The sequence below is a fragment of the Asterias rubens genome, chromosome 1 (genome assembly GCF_902459465.1).
Source record: "Asterias rubens chromosome 1, eAstRub1.3, whole genome shotgun sequence".
In the NCBI taxonomy this organism is placed as follows: Eukaryota; Metazoa; Echinodermata; class Asteroidea; order Forcipulatida; family Asteriidae; genus Asterias; species Asterias rubens.
This window is the reverse complement of record NC_047062.1, coordinates 26,453,942-26,475,948: the sequence shown is the minus strand read 5'-3', so window position 1 is coordinate 26,475,948 and position 22,007 is coordinate 26,453,942. Positions and strand designations below refer to the sequence as shown.

Genomic DNA, 22,007 nt, shown 5'->3' with positions numbered 1-22,007 from the left:
TTTGAAATAGACAATCAGACTGTCTAAGGCATCCAAATTCTTGGCAGATCAACTATTTCCCCTTTATGTGGCTTTTGTGCAATTGAAAATCGAAATAACACTGGATCAAACACTTGTTTTTGTTTTCAAGGCAGTTTCCTTTGGTTTTTGTTGTTTTTTAACAATGTTGGTGTCTGATATGGGACACGTTTGAAGGGGAAATAAAGACATAGGGTAGCTTCTGTGTACATCTCAAGCCCTGCACATGCATTTTCATGCTGTCTCCTACATTCACATTTTATTTCTTTTGAAGGTTTTTCTTTATTACATAACTGTCTTTGTTTGAAAACAGAAGTACAGTTTGTTGTTATATATCAACCGTAATGTAGGAGGAAATTCCTTTCCTTCCTTAATGATAAGCGTATACCATTATTAAGTTAAAGGGAGAGTACATGTTCAATACAACATTGATTAAAGGGACTTTCATTTCAATCCTTTAATTTTCTAAAACTTGGGGAAATTTTCACCCAAGTGGGACTTCTTTTTTAATTTTTTCAGTATTAAAACCAACATGTGAGGAGTTCATGTTTTATTATGTACTATGTACATTCTGATGCTTAATAAACCTCACCTTGCTGGCAACTATTTCAATGGGCTAATAAATAGCCAAAAGTTTTACATACATCTACAATACATGTAAATGAGAACATTGCAAATTTGTTTGGTAAGTACCTTGTGCGAAATAGAATATACGTGTACATATTGCCCTAACTTGGTCATGAAATTTGTGAATATTTATTGTAAATATTTACAAATCAAGTATTATAATGTTGACAGAAAATTTGAAAAATTTCATATCGTTGGAGCAATAGGCCTTGCGTGTTCATTAAGTGGAGTAAGCTCTTTAATATTCGCAGACTCACAAGGTTTATTGTGGCATTGGAGACTTGAGTTTCAGAAATTATCTGAATTGATTGTGGACATCTGTCATGTCCACTTTGCAGACACAGCTAAATGGCCATTGCCATGAGTGGTGTAGACTTAACCTCGCTCCTTAAGAGTCCCATTATGTGCATAGCATCAAGGTAAATTTACCCTCAGGGAAGATAATTGATTTGTCATACAAATTGTTCAAATCATCATTCTGTCAGTTTGAAATCAACTTTGCAATTATTCAATTAGTCATAGGCTACGTGTATGTGGGACATGGTCTTCTGGAAGGTTCTGGGTCATTAGATCAGTCAGTCAACTTACCAGTCAGTCATTTATTGATCCAATCAGTCAATCAATCAATCAATCAATCAATCAATCAATCAATTTGTCCTCCTGCCAGGTTGAGTAGGTACAAGGACAAGTAGCTGGGGAATTACTTAAATTGTTTGCTTAATATTGTGTTGAAACAAGGCAGCGGAGTTCAGGGTTTGTCAATGCAAAGTAGCATACATTTCATGCTTACATTGTTCACACACATAATTGCAATGGGAACAGTATTTCAGATTTTACAATGAGGCATTTATAAATTGCTTTGGACTTAATTTGTTTTGTACACAAAATGAAACTGAGTTTTGTGTCTGTGGATCGGCCTCTCAAATGTCTGTCAAACCATGTGTCAATGAGTAGCCATGCACATGTAACAAGTAATTACACAGACCTGACCCGATTAAAAACTAAACATTGATAAAGCTATTATTCTATTGAACTATGTATAATTTCACAACAATATTAACCATAGCAGTCTATGTGTTAACTGACTTCAAAGTCCAAGACCTGATTGTGTGATCAGATATAATATGACTCACCCATTGCATCCACTGCTCCTATCCTCCCACAGGTGAAGGACCTGACAGAGAAGTTGACAATGACAAGACGAGGGTCAGGGGAGAGCGAACGCAGCCAGGGTACAACAAAGAGGATCCAGGCTCTTGAAGCTGCCTGTCAAGAGAAGGAGGATGTTATACAACACCTGGAGATGCAGCTGGCTGAACAGGTGAGCTCCATACATAGACTTCAGTCAAGACTCTATTGGGTTATTTTGTGGGTTTCCCTTGCCTGATGCTATTGATGCAGAATCAATAGGGCCTGGTGAGAAGACTATCCAGTTTGGATACATCCAAAATTTGATTATGGAAGAATCCTCCAAGGGAATAACAAAAAAGGACACCCGAAACGAGTAAACAAAACGTAGAATAAAATATTTTGGATGTGTTTTTGCGAATTGGTCTAAATATACTGATGTTTTGTGTTTTTCCTTCTGTTGGAGTCTCTCTTTCTGTTGAATATATTCTGTGCTGAACTTGGGACAAAATGAAATATCAGTACTGTCACACATCGGCAATGTGAACACATGCGAACAGTGAGCAAACTGCCCCAAATCAGAATCAAACCCCAAATAAGAATCAAGAAATTCACATTTAGTTAATTCTACATGTGTACACCAAATCAGCTGGTCAATTTGACCTGTAAACGTCCAACCAATTTCATACCAACTTTTTAAACAAACAAAATCAGGTCAAAGTCATGTCCTAGCCATTAAATCCATCACCACTTTGCTCCTGACCTTGTGGGCCACAGCCTTCTCTTCTCCCAGTCTCACTGCTTTGCTTTACAGAATCTACCCCCCCCCCCCTCCCCAAATCAACACTGAAATCAAACTGTCGCTCTAGATTAGCCCTTCATCATCAGGTGACAACCATGAGCTAGAGACTCTGAGATCTTGTGGTCATTCATGTTGGGAAAAACTTTCCCATGATGGATTGGTTTGGGCAGTAGGCAGATTTCTTGTCAGTGACTTGCAAGAAAATGCTGTCATCGGATTATAAATAAATTAATACACTGTACATGCACACCTCAGTATTTACAGTATTGTACTGCTTTGCAAAAGAACCACAGAGCCGGTGTGGCAGTTTCAGTCTTCCGCCGTGTTCAGTTTTCTGGGTGACGTAGCCGGACATTTCAGCACGTTATTCGAACGGTTTTAGCTTTCCGGCGTGCTCAGTTTTCCGGGTGACGTAGTCAGACCATGGAGGTAGCCATCCATGGTGAGACAAAAATACCGCCGCGAGTACCCTGACGAGTACTGTAGTTCTCTCAGTGACCCCAAATTGTTTCTATTACGATTCTTTTCTGTTTAGTCACATATTCTCTTGCCCCATCTTTACACGTATTCATGCGTACAACTTTAAGCAGGTCACACTCTGCTTGTATAAAAAACTAACCCCATTTCTCATTTAAAAATATAAATTCTCTCATACGATCCACGCGTTTGCCGCTCGTTGTACTCGTGGACGCCGCCATGACAGCTACCGGAGGGTAACGGATGACAAAGTACAGCACTAAAAATGGACTACTTTCGCTTGCTGTGCGCAGGCATCGCATGACGTAATGTTACCGTATTTGGTCATTCGGAAAACTGAACACGGCGGAAAGTTGAAACTGCCACACCTGGACTCCCTGCAGGCACAAATTGTGAACAGTTCAATGGAAGAAAAAAAACTTACACTTTATGAACATTTCTAATTTCCAACATTTGGTATGATGAATGGGGCACATCTAAAAAATGTTTATAAGCTGTTAACTTTAATTGTGACTTAAACATTTTTAAATTACTATGCAGGGTTTGAAATTTAAAAGGCCCAAAAGCCTGGCATTGAGCATCAGGCCAGAAAGCTCACAGCCGAACAAGTCCTTCTATTATTCAATTAAATACTTTTACAAAAAATAATAATAACAATTCAAATGGTGAGTTTGAGCCTTGTGGAAAATATGTTTTAACTCTGCTGAGTATCAAAGTTTAATTTGTAACCCCAAAAGACAAAAAGAGAACTCTTATCTTATTTTTGAATATAAATATTTTTAATGTTAAAACTGCCTTCTTCTTTTTGATTCTGGTCTTTTCTCAATTTGATTCTGATCTTGTACAAAGAATTCTGGTTAGCAGTAGAAAATCTGAGCTACAAGCCATGTGGTCTTGTTGATACCCCCCCCCCCAGTGTTCGAGTCCTGATCTGAGAAGATAGCCTATGACATCCCAAAAAGGTGCGCATTCCCCTTTTGTAAACACTAAATCTGACGGGGCAGGCCTGATACTTCTCGGAGACAACAGAGCAATTGCCTCCATGCCCCCTGGTCATTGCCTTGGTGACATTTGAAATGCTCCAGTAAAGAAATGACAATTTGCTCATATACATGTATAGGGTGCCCTTCACCAAGGAGAAAATACCTCAGTGCCCATGCCCTTTCAAAAATGAGGCATACAGGCTATTCTTGGTGCAAGATCTTCTCGTTTACCTTTCACGCAAAGCGCGGCCGACCCACTCATTCAACTCACCAATGGCGCCCACTACGACCGCCAATATACACTCAACTGACTTAGCCCATGAACCACCCCTGCTGCGTTCATGGGCTACATGTACAAGTAAGGTAACTGGCGGTCGTGGCGGGCGCCATTGGTGAGTTGATTGAGCGGGTTGGCCGCCCTGTGCGTGAAAGGTAAACGAGAACGTCTTGCACCAAGACTACATGTACATACAGGCCTGCAGGGTCTATATAAACATAATTTGTTTTCACAACTTATAAGATTCTGTTCCAAGCATGCAGTGAAGGTATCTACTTATTTTGACAACTACATTTACCCTACCTATTGCCCTACGCCCACACCATGGAACCCAAACATAGATCATTTTCTTTGTTTAGTCCATCGGGATGGAACGACTCTGGAAAGACTCTAGTCTTTCTCCAGGAGTCCACGCCAAGGGGCACAGTCCTGCCGCTCTGATGAGATTGGTTTGAACTTGCGTTATCAAATCAAAACTGTCTGGCGATCTTATGACCTCTCACTAACAAGATCCTGGGGTTAGCAAGACTGGATGCCTCTGTGTGATGACACAGAGGCATCTTTGGTTTCATTGAATCAGTTTAGAAACCACATAGTCAGTTTTAATTGGTGAGAAGGTGACTGATGTGTACTTTTATATTGGCCCCCTGGGTGCTTACCTAGTTCCTTGGATCCTCTCTAGGGTTACATGTAGCTTAGGTGTTTAAGGAAAAATTAAACATTTTTAGAATGGGAACCTTTTTTTTCTTCAAATAAATTCATAAAATAAGCAGTTCTTTCAGTGTTTTTCAGCAGAATGCAGATGAATTCTTTAGCAAACAATTCTGTCTTCATAGAAAACCGACACTTTTAATTGTCGTCTTTTTTAGCATCCTGGTTGTTTTGTCATTTTTGTTTTTCTTGGAGAAAGTAAGAGAAATACCTGGAACTGTCAAGTAAACAATTTTGTTTGTAAAACACTATTATGTTTAAAGACACTGGACACTATTGGTATTGTCAAAGACTAGTCTTCAACTCAACATATGCATAAAATAGCAAACATGTGAAAATTTGAGCTCAATCGGTCGTCGAAGTTGCGAGATATTAATGAAAGAAAAAAAAAACCTTGTCGCACCATGCTCACACGAAGTTGTGTGCTTTCAGATGCTTGATTTCGAGACCTCAAATTTTAAATCTGAGGTCTCGAAATCAAATTCGTGGAAAATTTTCGGTTGTTGTGTTCATTATTGACAATTTTGTTAGCACTGTAAAATTCACAATGTAAAACATACAGTATTTCTTAAAACATTAGTAACAATAATCATTATATTAATATTAATAATAATAATATTGTACATAATACTGAGGATTTATAAGGCACAGCTCACCACCAACGAGAACAAAGAAAAACGTAAGAATACAATTACAGGTACTGCAGATCTGAATTATTCCGATACCATTTGACATGAGGTCCTGTGTGAGGAATCAATCTGCATAAAATTGGCTTTCTTTGCCAAAAGGCATTTAGGAAACTTTGGGTCATTGTACATTGCATGTACAGTGTACTTTGTTTGTCTTCCACTTCAGCATGTAGAAAATGACAGTATTTACAAGCTAGAAAACCCTTTTTTTGTCCATTTTGAGGGGGGGGGGGGTGTCATTGTTTTGTAAATGGTTGTCTGCCTGATATACAGTCTGATCATCTTTCCTGTTCGTGTGTTCCCACGTACATGTACCCACTCTCTCTCTCTCTCGTTCCCGTCTCTCTCTCGTTCATCTCTTGGGACAGGGGGATAATTTGCTTGGCCTGCTGAGAGGTGAAAGCCAAGTGTAGCAGCTGCTCTGACATGTGTAGGATATGTGACTCCTTCCTTGATGAACAAATGAGGCATTATAAACTCACGTAGTACTCCACTAAAACACGCTTTATACCCTCACCATGACAGTGGGTCTATTCTTACTACTTGTCACTTACATTATGTACAGTACATGTACATACACTGTACACCAAGGGACACGTTAAAAGGATTGGCAGTTTATTGGATTATTACACTCCCGTTGTTCTCATGATGTGAACCTGTCAAACATGCAATTTAGTGCACACCATTAAATACGCTGGACACTATTGGTAATTATCAAAGACAAGTCTTCTCACTTGGTGTATCTCAACAATGCATAAAAAAACAAACCTGTGAAAATTTGAGCTAATTGATATTGATAATCGAAGTTGCAAGAGAATAATGGAAGAAAAAATATCTGGTGGCACAAGTTGTGTGCTTTCAGATGCTTGATTTGGAGACCTCAAAATCTAATTTTCAGGTCTCAAAATCAAATTTAAATATTTTAGTGAGAATTTGCCTCTTTCTCGTAAACTATGTTACTTCAGAGGGACCCGTATCTCACAATGTTTTATACTATTAACAGCTCACAAATTACCAAGTAAGATTTTATGCTTATAATTATTTTGAGTAATTACTAATAGTGTCCACTGCTTATAAGGGTGGCATCCTAAGGCCTGTGCCAAAATTTAATAGTGTCTGTAAGCACAAAAACTTGCTAAACACTGAATCATATTGCTTAGCAGAACCAGTTAACAGTCCAAATTACATTAAGTTTGCATTGTTGGTTTGTGCCGGACTCAATTTTTCAAAGACGTTTGTCAAGCAGTATTATCTGCTTAACAGCTTTATGAAATTGGGCCCTGGTAATTGCCTTGGTGCCCCTTGACATGCTCTGCAGTAAAAATTTACAGTTTCCTCTTAGACTTAGAGGTGCCCTTTACAAAGGAGAAAATGCCTTGGTGCCCCTGCCCTTTCAAAAACTACTCACGTACTCTCATGTGTAACAAATCCCATGCCATGCATCACTTCTGTCAGTAATTTCCACATGTTATGTATAGTATAGGCTCTACATTATGTGCACAGATTTGAATAATGTGCATGCACTGTGTATGGACATATTGATGTAGATGATGTACGTATGTATGTCTGCTGTATCATAATACAATGAGCTTACGTAGGTACTCTACAACACGTACAGAGGGGCTTATGTATCATAAACGTGCAACATGCCACACATTATATTCCTCAATTTGGATCTCGAGAGGATTGGTACACAGTATGAAGTTTGCCCTGTTTAGTGTTGGTATATTAGTCCCAATGTCACATGTGCGCATTCCCTAACAAACCGACAAAATCATTAGACTTCCCCAAGTTATTTGAAGGGCAATTTGGATAGATGCCCAATGCATTTCTTTTTGATATGGAATTATAGAATCAAGTTTGTGTGAAGTGGGAATGGCTTACAGTGGAATTACAGCACACTTATACATAGGATAATCATTCTCTTAGCTTTCAGATTGAAAGAGTCTTTTCAATAATCGCTAATTCAGTACTCATCTCTAAGCAGCCCTATGATGATGATACTTAGCCTGGCTGTTTTAAGACAGTGGAAGAGGTTGAATCTCTCTATTGACCCCTTGCACGCACGTCACTCGCGGCTACTGTGCCAGCTCACCTATTGACCCCTATCACGCACGTCACACGCGGCTACTGTGCCAGCTCACCATTTTGGTGGTCAATAGGTTTACTTGTAAATGCAGCGTCGCCTAAAATGCGCACTTCACTGAATAACGCACAGTGACATTGCCCACCAGTATGGCACATCCAAGATTATTCTGATGATGACGTCAGGTGAATTGGGTTAATAAATGATCTTTATTTATCTGCAATAATTTGAGATCACCAGACACTGATACCCTGAAGGGAATAGGTGTCTTATGAAACCTGTCACTGTCCTGACTTTCCAGCTACGTCTACCTATAATAACATAAATTGCAAATTGTGTATGTCTCTTAGGCATGCATTTTACACCAATATCTAAAATATGTATACAACCAACTTCAAAGTCAAAGTATCTGTGATAATTTTTTCGATGTAAATCAAGCTTGTCATTTATAGATGTTTTTTTTTTTCTTCTTCTATCTCTGGCTGCCTAGCTGGGAAACCCCCCCCCCATGTATAATTTTACAGCCCTTAATAATTTTGTAATTGCTTTTGACACCTATATTGCTCTGCACTTAAACACATGAATGTAGAGATGTGCAGTTGATATATCATTTTGAAGTTCTCGAGGGCAGTACTGTCTGTGTGTGCTGTTTTCTCAGATTCACATGGCTTGCATTATCAGCAGAATGTAGGTCTAGGTAGTTAGTGGAGTTTATGCATTTTTGATGATGGCCTGATTAAAACCAAATCACATCTGCGAAAGCTTTCTAGTTTTTCACCAAGTTAAAAACGGTATTCCCCCTGGGCTTACTCAAGTGTCTAGCAGATTTAATAAAATACGTGCTTCAGATGCAAATATTTTGAGATCTGACTTTTCAATTATTGCAAAAGTAAAGCTTACCCTTGTATGAAAGATAATATTTTAACAAAACATTGTAATAAATGTTCACAGTCCATCGTGGTGAAAGTTTGAAGCTTCAGAGCATGTGGTCTAGTGGAGTTTTTCTTTTAGGCCGTGAAAGTGTGTTAACATTTGCATCTTTTGTTTTACAGATTGGCTTATTATTTGATTGGAATCAGTAGAAATGGTTTAACAGAAGTCATAAGTTTGGTTTAACTTCAAACCCCCCCCCCCATGTATAATGGGAAGAAATTATGCATATAACCCTAGTCCCTTATGTTTTTAGAAACATTCTTTTAAAGTTTTTCTTATGTATTCTGAAATTTTCATTTGTTTGAATCGCCTCCTCAAATTTCGACAAATAAAAAATGAAATACTTTTGGTCATGTATGAAATACTTCTAGTACAGTGAAGTTCTGAGCCGCAGGACCTGTATACAGGGGTCTAGCTGAGATTTCCTTGAGAATTTCGAGACAAGCTCTTGGAAGTAATTTGCTTTGTGTGCGTACAAGAACAAAATGTCATGTCTCAACAGGCAGTAAAAAAAAGCATCGAGGATAACAAATATTCATTTTGGTTTTTATCCATATACAACGATGTGTGTTAGCACGTACTGTATACTCAGTACTTTCCCGATCACAGGCATATTACTCGGGTGGGGTTCAAACCCGCAACCCAACTAGACCATTATTTCTCAGAAATGTTGAATACAGTCCTTGTTATAGTTATTTACAGCTTTCACTTGTTTACTTTTCTTTACAGCATGAATTACGGAAAGAAGACAGCCGACTGGTGGACACCAAGATAGCACAGATTAAGGAGTGGGTTGCGTCCACTGTGATTCAGGTAAAGAAAGAAACGGTGCAGACTTCAGTCGTGTTTGTTGATGTCAGTAACTCATATTGTTGTGTTGATTCAAGTAACACTGGTTTATGCTTCATTAGAATGTGTACATGAGGTAGAATATAACATGTTCAATTTGCTTCACAATTCGCTGGCACATCACTCAATTAATCAGTCATAAAAATGATAAGGTCCAAATCCAAGGTTGGTTGCTCACTGTATGCTGAACACATAAGCTCTTGAGGAAGGGAGAAATTGAAGAGAAGTTTTCAACATGGATTATTGATGGAGACTGCAGGCCTGGAATTTCATCTTTGAGAGGGCAAGGCCATTTTCATTTTGAAAAGTGCACTTCCATTGGAAAATCTTAAAGTCTATGTGAAACTTTTGAAGGGGCACCAAGGCCAAGACCAAGACCAGGGGCAAGAGGCCATGGCCTCTATTCCCTCCGTGAAATTGCAGGCCTGAGACTATCTGATTTTGTAGGGAAGATCCACATACTAGGTGCAGCATGGTGTGTGTTAAATCTTTGGCAGATGCATTTTGACTTAGCCTAAAGTCCTCAAACTTCTCTGAGACAATTATTCCCTTACCATGACTGTCATGACCACAATCTATCTTGATATGTGCCATCAAAGTCCAGCCGTCTTACATTTTTATAGAGATGTTTGTAACACTGCTTGTGAGGTCTTATAGCCCTCCGTAAACTTCAGCATTTGAAGAAAGTTTTAGCTGTTTTCTTTTCTGCCAGCTTTTCACTTCTGTGAACCCTGGTTTGGTTCCGGTCTCAGGTTGGAGCATAGCATGTGGATTTGGTTTTCAGTCCCTGCTTGATAATGTGGGTTTCCCAATTGGGGAATTTTTATCTAAAACTGAACATTGCTTCATTGTTTCCTCGTTCATCCTGTTATTGACGCGTATATGATTGGTTGTTGGATGTGAATTAACCAAATAAGCCCTACAGGTATGTGATAAGCCAGATAGAAGAAGAAGAAGTTTTCAGGTCCTTTATTAAGATATCCGCAATCCATTGAATGTTTGTAGCTACATACGCCCCTCAAGGTCTTTCAGCTAATTTCTTGAAACTCAAGCCTTGGAGAAAGATGAAAGGACGCCAAGTTTAAGGTACACTGTAAATGTGGAACTGAAAGCCGTAGGTAGAGCAGCAGTGACTGTAACCTGGAGGTCATGGCTTTAAATCTAGCCTGAACATCTGACGTCACACTGTGAGGCATGTGAATTATACAAGATTCCAGCCTCTAGAACCTGCAGGTTACCTACTACCAGTTGTACCTTTGACCCACTTAATGTTTGTATACTGTTTGTACACATTCTCATTCTCATTGTGATATCACACTTTGCTTGGCGATTAAGATACCCAGTGTGTAATCGACCCCAGTGCTAGTCTTTATCCCTACACATAAAGACAAGGGACCAGTCTATGTCAAATCCAACTCTTTTTTTCGTTTACCCCCCCCCCCCCCCCCCCACAAAATCATACTTCAAATCGTTAAAACATGACAGGCATGCAATTTTCAGCCGATCAGCTGATTTCCTCTCTTTATCTTCAAAACAGTGCCATAGAAAGTACAAAAGTTCATTTGGAATTAGAAAGTTGAATGTCGCATATGAGAAAAGTGAAAGCAACTCTTCATTCCTCTTCATTCACTCAAAACTTATAGAGATGGTACAAATAATAATAATAAGACTTGTAATGCGCACATATCCACCCTGCTGGGTGTTCAAGTCGCCCTTTAATGTGCGTACAGTTTCCACTTCCCATACCATGAAGATGAGCCTATCTAGTGTTGAATGAACAGGATTTACGTACATATATAGACCTGTATTACCATAGTGAAGGAAGTGTCTAATACAATAATGCACATCAATAGACTATTTTATTTTTGGCATGTGGTTGGTATTTGAGAACGTCAAGTCTATATTTATCACAGGATGACGGCTCTTTAACTGCATGGCTCTGATGCACAACCCAGAAAACAAAATGCTTTGTAAAGATCGGGCATTGGTAAATTACTGCTGTGTTGAAAAGGCAGAAAAGGACATGGTTTGCCACAATTTCAATGGTTTAAAGGAACACGTTGCCTTGGATCGGATGAGTTGGTCTATAAAAGTAAAATGGTATCCATGGGATGAAAAGAAATGGAAAGAGGCATGGGATGAAAGAAATGGAAAGAGGGAAAATGTGTTTCGTAATTTTTTTTTTTTTAACTGTCTTAATACATTGTTTACAGTGCAGTGTCAGCAAGAGGGGTGTATGTGTGTCTTTTGGACACCCTGTTTTAAATTTTGACACCCTGTTTTAGCTGTCATTTACATCTAAATGGATTGTGAAGTTAACAATTTGGACACCCAGTTTAAATTGCCCAGCAAATTTGGACACCCTATTTGGCTAAAACCTTGCTCCCTAAATGTTTTGCTCTGGAGGATACTTCCTTTCATGAAATCTAATAAAATAATGGTAACTGAACACCCAAAGTGTTGGACACTCTGATCGTGGTTGTACGCCTGATCCCTATAAAGCATAATCAGTTTATATAAGTGCAGTCCTCAAGCTAACAGAATTACACAAACATGTAGTTGGAGTTGACAATGTTTGGGATGGTTACGTCTACCCAAGCAAAGTGGTATGGGATGGATTGTAGAGGTGGAGGTATCACTAGGGCTTACATGCCTGAGTCCAGTCATGTCTAACACCAGGGCCTGTGAAATTAACAACCAAGGAAGAGTAGCAGTCCAAAGGTTCCCCCAACAAAGGGAGACTTTTAGACGGTCCTTTTTCACAGTAGGGGTGCTCAGACATACGCGTGCAATACTGAGCATGCACAAAAAAGGACCGTTATGTCTGCTGCTGCCAGCGTCTCAGAAGTCTCCTATTGGAGACTTATGCAAAGCTTGGTTCATGGTTGCTGCATCGTTAGAACTCAATCAACATTGAGTAATGACAATACTGCCCCCTATGGTTCTAAAGTCTCTCTTTTGAAACAAACATTTACAATATGAATGATTTAAACAGCTCCTTCTTAAAGCTGAACAAATTGAAAAAATAGTTGTGTCCCTGTCTTCAAGTCCAGTAAGAACTCTTGAGATACAAGCCTTGTGGTCTTGTGGAGGTTTCTTTGAAATAGACAGTGTAATTCTCAAGCATATTTTTAACATCCCGGAGAACCTTTTGAGAACCTTGTATTTTTTTGTGTGTGAAGGAAACAAAATTGAAGGCGCCCAAATTCTACAATTGTGTGAGAGGTGTGCACAATCCTGTCAAGACTTAGCATGCACTGAACTATACTTTGAAAATAAATCTAGTCAACAAACAGTCTCTTTTTACGTAACAAGTTTTAAGAAGATAAATGTAGACCATTGACAAAGGTTTATGTAATGTCTGATTATATTCATGTTGGCTTTACCCTTAATATACACCTTAGTGTGTTAGCACTGTGTACTCTGTACTTCCCCCGGGTTCTGTGAACAAAGTCACAGGCATATTACTCGGGTGGGATTCGAGAGCAGTGCAATACCAACTAGACTGATTTATATACTAAGACTCTTACTTTATTTGAGATAAAGGTTTGATAACCTTAATCATTGATGATAAAAAGATGTAACTTGATATAAGTTATTGCCTTGAACAATACTGTTCATCCTGTAAACTTCTTTTAAAATCTAATCTTTCATCTGCTTTCTGGACTGAAATATAAAATATTCCTTTCAGAGTCAAGGTATACCACGATCAGAGCTTAAAAATCAAAGTAGGGTCAAACACACTGCAGACTATACCCCTGTTGTATCCCACTGAGAAAGTATTCAATGGACCCTACTCTATATTCTAAGCCTGCTACATTGTTGTTGCATCTTACAATCTGGGACCAAGACACAGACAGCTGAAAGTTTAACAAAGGATCTCAGCCACCGGCATTTTCCGCAAGCAGCAAGCACTCCAGCTTTATCATGACATCTTTAGATCTAGCCTTTTTGTATAACACATATTTCTCTTGATTTGAGCTGATACTGATGAACATGTAATGCATCCAACCCTTGCGGACAATGAGTCAGAGAGACAGCAGTAGCGTGGTATTGGAACACCACGGTCATAAGATCCAGGATTGAACGCAGGGAGACAATATCTCTTACAGAAGGCTGAGAGGTTGTCATTGTAACATTGCATATTGTCTCTGACTGCCTTTAACACCCAAGGATATGACACAGATATAGCTCTCTGTGATGGGCAATATTTGGGGTTAGCAAATAAATATTTCACTAATCATTTTGGAGGAGATGGTGAGTAATTTCATCTTTCAATGTGCCCTGATTTTGCATGATGACTGATGCTTATTTTGTTTGTCATTTCAAACTCATTCAAAGTAATTTGTAAATAAATTAAGAACATCCAATTCTGGAAACAAAAAATAATAATAATTTAATTTAATACCAAATGACATCAAGACAATGACGTAATAAAAACATCAAGAAATTTTTTCAGAAAAAGTGATTGACCAAAGAGAAAACATAATCTTCCTATTCACTGCGAGTCTCGCCTGTACTTAAAGGGTCTGGGTACTTTTTGTAGGACACAACGTCCACAGATTTACATTAAACTTACAGGGTTTGATGATAATGATGGTAGAAAGCTTCCCTTAAAATAATACTTACTGAGGTGCTGTGGTTTTTGAGAAATTAGTAAAACAAGTCACAAAAATAATTTCTGTCTCACATGTAGAATGTATTTTCAAGACATTGTTTGACTCATTTCTCCAAACTACACACTGATCTGGGAACTTTGAGTTTTCACTGTTAGCTCAAGATGTAAAGGAACCAAATTACACACTTTAAAGGCAGTGGAGACTATTGGTAATTCTTTAAAATAATTATAAGCATAAAACCTCACTTGGTAACGAGTAATGGGGAGAGGTTGATAGTATAAAACGTTGTGAGTAATGGCTCCCTCTGAAGTGACGTAGTTTTTGAGAAAGAAGTATTTCTCCACGATTTTGATTTCGAGACCTCAGATTTAGAATTTGAGGTCACGAAATCAAGCATCTAAAAGCACACAACTTCGTGTGACCAAGGTGTTTTTCTTTCATTATTATCTCGCAACTTCGACGACCACTTGAGCCAAAATGTTTACAGGTTTGTTATTTTATGCATATGTTGAGATACACCAAGTGAGAAGACTGGTCTTTGACAATCACCAATAGTGTCCAGTGTCTTTAAATGTGACATGACACACAAGACTTGCACAGTTTAATGCAGACTTGTTTGTTAATTTACACAACTTGCGATAAATTGAAGGCATCAGTTAAAGGCATGGTATCAGTATACCTTTGGTTTTTGGAATTGTTTAATTGTTTTAATCCTACAATACATGTAAATGTAGATGTATACAACATAACTAACATGTGAAAATCTTATTTTAAAAGGTGGTCACTTTTTTGAATTATCGCCGAAAATCCAGAGCGAATAATCCTTATCTTTAAGAATACACAATCTGAGAAACGTAACTGACATACACCTTCCCTTTAAAGATATTTCACAATATGATCATTGATTGCAGGCAGTGTACATTCATGGTAATCCTTTTAAAGTACACCAGTCAACTAACCTTGGGTCTTTATTAAGAGAAAACATCAACAACTTTGAATTTTTTTCAGAGATTTTGTTAGCCTTCTTTTATTTGATTTGAGATCCGTGGGAAAATCTTCATGCACAGATGGTAATAATCCTCAACACAATCGGTTCCAGATTTAAAACCAGTCAGTTGATTTTTCCAGTCAATGCCAATCTTGTATCATTCATACCTTTAAAGGTTTGGGTACTTTTGGTACGACACAAAAAACAATGTCCACCAATTTACATTAAAATTACTTGGTTCAAAGATAACAATGGTTGAAAGCTTCCCTTTTAAAATATTACCTGCTGAGAAGCTAATCTATAGTTTTTGAGAAATGAGTAAAACAATATCAGGAAAATAGTTTTTGTCTCCAGAGACAAAAGTTATTTTTGCATGTACAACAGGTTTACGCGACTCTCCTGAAAACATTGCTCTGTTATTTTTCCTTCTGTTTCTCCAAAACTTGATGACTATTGAAGCTGAAACAGGTAAATTATATTACATACATCTTCATTCACAGTGAGTAGGGATTCATGTCATGGCCAAAAACTTGATCTACAAAAGTTATCAAAACCCTTTAAACCATGTAAAATTGTTTCATATTTCACCCAGCTGTGATCAGGTACATTACCCCCCACCCCCCCCCCCCAAAAAAAAAAACCCCCAATCTTTTGCATGTAGGTGGGAAAAAAGAGCTGAAACCCACATTAATGCCCAATGTTAATAACATGTATTATCATGTATCGAGATGGAACATTTGTACATCAGGAGTCTTTGTACTTTAGAACTGGAAGTAGCATCATCACAGAGTTCAGTCATGGTTCTCTACATGTACATGTACATGGTTCAATAAAGGAGCCTTGGTTCAACTCTATGGTTCAATTAGTTCTAGACCAGGTTACTGAACCGGAAGTCTTTTATCCAGATTTCTTTTTCTTTTTCAACAATTAGGAGTTTCTCCTTGGACTGGATATCAGGCAGGAAAGCCTGTCATTGTATAATGGTCACTTTGTATTTCCATATCAGCATCTATCAAGACTAAGCAAGCATACACTTGATTACAATGTGCTGCCCTATGTCCCGGGACAATAAGGCTCTCTCTCTACTCAGGGGCAGTGAAAATCACTCTCAGCCTCTGTGTCAACTGGCCTGGGAGAGTGTGGGATGGTTGAGGGCCAAGATGATTATATCCCTGCAGTGTACTGAACTCTGCCAATTACACTTACTGTTTCCAGGAAAACAACGACATTTTGTCTTCCATTTGGTTCATGTCTAGACTATGGATTCAATTGTATTTGTTTGTTTATTTTGGGTGTTTGTTGGGCTGTTTGTTTGTATGGTTGTTTGTTTGTTTGTTTGTTGGGGTGTTTGTTTGATTGTTTGTTTGATTGTTTGTTTGATTGTTTGTTCTAGATGGTTTAAAGGTAGAGGAAATTGCCTGATTTTGTAGGATATGGTACTACAGGGCCAAATAATGATTGCATCATTGGGCCATATCAATCTTCGTCAAGTCCTAACATTTGAGTATTTTGAAGGATTCAGTTTGGTCTTTAGACAAAGAAATCCAAGGACTGTAACTTATTCATGAGTTGGCATGAAATTATTATTTCAAGGCCAATACAGGTAATTTGTTCAAATGTTTTATTTTTCTATAAAGCATGGTTCCATATTACCTTGGTTTTTGTCTGTTTTTGATTGGTAGAAACTACTTGTTTTGTTATAGTCCATGGGTTAATCCATCGGATGAGCTGCTACCTGATATTATTTTATCCATCCTTTGGCCTTCGAGGTCTGTTTCAACAATACTAGATGGATCTAGTGGCAGAGTTCAGGAAGGCCAAACTGTGGTAGGATGGATTTGGAAGCTTCAATAGACTGTGCAAGTCTCGCGCGTATTTGAACTTCCGGGACCATTGTGGTCCCAACCTTATGGAGTTTTACGTTGGGGAGATTTTTTTTCGTCCATTATTTTAGTTTAACGTACCTCATGACCATAAAAATTACATTTGTTGTTGAAGATGTAGTACTAGTTAACAAAATATATAAAAGTACAAATAAATTCAACAAAAACCGATATTAAAACTTAACCTCAGGTCAAGTTACTTGAAAAAAATTAAGAATTTGTGCCCATCTTCGATCACGAAACTTACGCAGACGCTTGTTTTGTTCGCGCGGGGTGAAAAGCCTTTTCATTGGTCATTTAAGCGTCAGCTTCCTGTTTAAACTCGTTGCTCGTGTTTTCTCGCTCTGTTGCCCCTAGACTTGCACAGTCTATAGGTATTACCATGTGTCACTGAGGTTGCAGCTAATTTGAAGAAAAAAAAAACACCACAAAAAACACAAAACTCTTGTGCATTTAACACTGTTGTAGATCTGTGCTGAAAAATGTGACTTCATTACCAATGTGAGTTTAATTTAATTCAAATTAAGCATGTGCCTTAAAAAACCTAACTAGTTTTTTTGAAGCAAATGCAGGATTTTTTGGAAAATTAGTGGGACAAAATTAATGTAGTCTATGTAGCATGAAGCTACAATTTAAGTCTAATAAGACACAGGAGCCCAGGGCCCGCTTAAAGGCCCTATGATTTTTGTTTACATTATTTTATTTATCTATTCTTTGGTACATTTGCAGCCTAAAACTAATAACTTTAATAATAAACTTGTTATGCGTGCATCCATGAAACATGCTCGTGGGTAAAACAATAACAATTTAACAAATACAGTAAAAATCCACACCTTTTTGAACACTATTTGAAAACCTGGCACTGCATATCTGGTTACTTGTTTGAGGGGGAGGGGGAGTTGTGAGGGTGGGGGTGGCCAGGGCACCAGGTGTTTTGATTGACCTTGGGTCGATTTCACAAAGAACTTAGATTGATCTTAAGATGTGTATGAATCTTAATCGCCAAGCAAAGTGTAATGTCGTAACACAAATTACTATCATGGTGATACTGACAACTCATCTGAGGATGAATCTTAGCGCTTTGTGACATCAAGCCCTGGGCCCAATTTCATGGCTCTGCTTACCGCCGAATTCTGCGCTTACGATCACGATTCCCCGCTTACGTGCAAGCACTGAATTTCTGCGCTAGCCTCGCAAGCCTAGAATGCCTAGTAACGGGGAGTACGCACACGCAGAAGCCAAAATTCGCCACTAACCCGTGAAATACGCTTGTCGTAAGCACATAATTCCCTGCTTCCGTAAGCACCGATTCTGTGCTTACGGTAAGCAGAGCCATGAAATTGGGCCCAGGTCACATGAGGCAAGTAAACACACTGCAATTAATGACAAGGAATACTTTAGTAGCACAATATATCTTTTCATTTAATAGTCTTTCTATAATCCAATTCAAGTGAAAATTCTACATTTAAGGTTACTTTGACATTTAATTACCTCATAGGAAGAAACTTTAAACATGGAGCTACCTCCATGCTTTAAATGAATAGTAAACTTGCGGGTACAACCATGGAGATGGTACAACCATGTGTCAAAAAAAAAAAAAGCCGGTTTGGTCTTGACGTTTCAAACAGTATACTCGTCTTCAGGAGAAAAGTGAATTACCTAGTTTGACATGGCCTATAACATACAATATACAATATTCATTCGAATATTAATCACAAACTCTGCACACACAAGACATATGATGAAGAATCTTGGAATGTTGATGACAATTAACACAAGAACATCCGATGTGCACCACATATTTGACTAGTTTACAATGATCAGCATATTGCTATTCAGAATAAATAGGGGGCCTACCCCCCCCCCCCCCATTTTATGCATTCAAAATGGAGGGGGTTATGAGCAAGGTAATTCCTAATTATTATAGTGGTATGAATGACTGACGATGACGTTAAGAAGACTACCCCCCCCCCCCATCATGGAGGAAACCAGATAGCACAAAGCACTATAGTCTTTATGGCCAGCCTCTGGGAGAGGGTGTACGCTGCCATAGAGGGTCAGTGACGCGGGCCTTGCCTGAGACTGATATTAATCCTGTTAGTCTGTAGTGAATGGAAGCAACTTGCTCAATATGTAGTGCTTGGTTTACTCTGTGTTTCCCTTGAAGGAAGAGTGAACAATTATTAGCAACTCTTTTGACACAGTAGATAAGAATGCCAGCTCAGGAAAAATACATTTCAGCTTATTATGGGTTATGAAAATAGTACGCAAGTTATGTTTATTACTGCATGAAATGTACATGACATAAATGTTGAAAAATACCTTCAACTGTGTTTTCTTTTTTTGTATTTTTTTATTGAAATCATAGACTTACTTTTAGAAAAGGAAGGATATCCCATCCTCTAGTTTTCAATAAACACATTACATTCAACCTGTGAACAATTACATAACATTTGATGGTAATGATTTATTGAATATAATGAAACTCACTATGTGTTTGCAGGATGTTCATAAGTGGGCTTGTTGTGATTTTGAAAATAATAATAAGCAATAGTTTTCTTATTTTTGGAGATAAAAAAATCTATTGTTTTCATTTCTTGACAGTATTTCAGATGGAAATTGTTTTTTGTTGAAATTGATTGTTATGGGTATGAATGTGTGAGCTTTGAGATTAAAAACATTCTATAACATGTTTACTGCCAAGTATTATTGTTTGTCTGTTTAAAGATAAGGTGAAGTCTTTTTTAAATGTTGTACCAAATAAAAAAAGGTGACGACAAAGTTAATTTAAACACACCAATAACTCTCTAGTTCCAACTCTCTAAATTAAGGCTTGGTGGTTTTTTTTTTACTCACAAATCTGTATAAATACATACATTATGTAAGATTTCAGTTCAATGAATATTCATTCATTTCATCCATCTTGTTTTCACATTGAAATAATTAAGTTTGTGATAATTTGCATAGTGTCCTGATGGTTTTTTTAATTTTATTTTTTTATGATTTTACAATTTGTTGTGACTGATGATTTACCTTAATTTTATGAACCCTCTTTCTTTTTTCTTGGAGAGAATAACAATTTGATTCAAATGCATTTAGTTTTTTATCAAACTGAAACTGAATACAGTGCTAACACACATCGGTGTATGGGTAAAAACCCAAATTAATAAACTGAAACTCATACAAATTTATCAAATCTCTTTTTCATTTTCTTTGCAGTTGGAAGAGGAGAACTCGCAACTACGAGAAGAAAATAAGCTGCACATAATAAGACATCCCAAACTCGGAGGTAAATAATACAACTCTAGCTACAAGTCATAATTTATTTGTATTTTGATGTTTGCTCTAGACTCATGCATGCAGAGGTAGACGCTCAACTACATGTCTGTCCCACCTTTATAAGCCAGTTGGTTGCCTTAAAAAATTTGTCAAGCGACCATTAAAAAAAAAACCCCAAAAAACAAAAAACGGCCGTCCTACTTCCTTTTTGGAAAAAAGGCAGGACGCTCAACATGTTTTTATTTTATTTATTTGGCCTAATTTTCTTAGTACTTCTGACCATGTTAAGACTCAGCGTTGAGGATTATTGGCAAACTCAAGTCAATATTTGTTTTAAGCTGTTAGTCAAGTTTCTTTTTTGTTCTTTATTCTCTGTTTCTTTTGTGATGAAGATGACGTGCATGTTACTGTGATGCATTAATTAAAGCTTGTATGGGTAGATTATGATACATGAGCTCACACTGAGTACCCATAGTGCATGTCTTCATATAAACACACCGGAATGCCTGGGGGTGCTACAGCTACATGTACTGTATTGCAATGAGGCTTTAAAGAGGTGTCTTACATCACTGTTATATCCTTAAATCTACCTATCTTGTGAATAATATATTTAGAGTGAGATCATTTAAAGGTAGGGTCATGCTTTGGTATTGACATATTTGAAATATTCATTGTGTTCATTTGAATGCTGCCCTCTATGGCCAGAGATGCGGTTAGTAACTGCTGCTGGTTAGTGGCAAGCTACCAACATGCGCAAAAAATTTGAATGCAAGTGGAAGGGACACGTTGCCTTGGATCGGTTCAGTTGGTCTATGAAAAGCGTTTGAAAACCATTTGTTATAAAATGCACATAATTAGAAGGGTGTTAACACAGTCGGCCGACCGTGTTAATTTGTGAAGTAAAAGGAAAAGCATGCAATTTCGAGGTATGTTTGTGTGGAACATTGTATTCTAAGTTTGAAACATCTTTCTAACCATATGCATTTCATAACAAACGGTTTTTCAAACGCTTTTCCTAGACCAACTTGCCCGATCCAAGGCAATGTGTCCCTTTAATAAGACTGATGTTGTTTGTTGCATTAGAGTTCTACATGTTATTGAGTCTTCTGAAAGAAGTGAACTTGTTAGGCCCTAAGTGTTGTTCAGAAACTTTGTCTAATCTGTTGATCATTAACTTGTTTTTGTTGTTATTTTTATAATTGAGATTTTTGTTGTTGTGTATTGATGAAGAGGGATCAGAATAAAGGGGAATAGTTTCTTTATTTCTATATAGATTTGTAAGTGGAAATAAGCAGCAATACTTACTGATATACAGACATTCCTCAGCGAACATCTCGTCTGTTACATGGTTTGCCCTCCCTTTCTTTGCATTTTAAGTTTGGTGTGATGCAAAATAAGGTTAATGAAAAAATTTAAATTTTGAAGGCTTCTGTCTGAGAAATTCATTCAAAATAGAAGACATGCCCTGCCATGTAGATAAGTGTCAGCAATTTAATAGACTGGAAATAATGTGTGTTAATACTTCAGCTTGTTAATGTATTTATTTATTAAACATATCCAAAGATACAGTAGAATAAAAGTGCTTTTCCCTCCGCTCGGTCTGCGTTCGATGGGGAATAATGCGCAACAAGGCTTGAAAGGTCCATTAATCATGTTAT

At 37.7% G+C, this 22,007-nt stretch overlaps 1 protein-coding gene across 3 annotated transcripts in view; it reads left to right on the top strand.

Annotated features, from left to right (window-relative positions):
* LOC117296879 (pleckstrin homology domain-containing family H member 1-like) overlaps nt 1–22,007 on the top strand; it is a 92,428-nt gene that overhangs the window by 30,732 nt on the left and 39,689 nt on the right. For all 3 annotated transcript variants that reach the window (XM_033779997.1, XM_033779989.1, XM_033779980.1), the window contains exons 4-6: nt 1,811–1,966; nt 9,461–9,544; nt 20,290–20,359. In XM_033779997.1, coding sequence (XP_033635888.1) covers nt 1,811–1,966; nt 9,461–9,544; nt 20,290–20,359 — 310 coding nt within the window. The remainder of the gene's footprint in view (nt 1–1,810; nt 1,967–9,460; nt 9,545–20,289; nt 20,360–22,007) is intronic.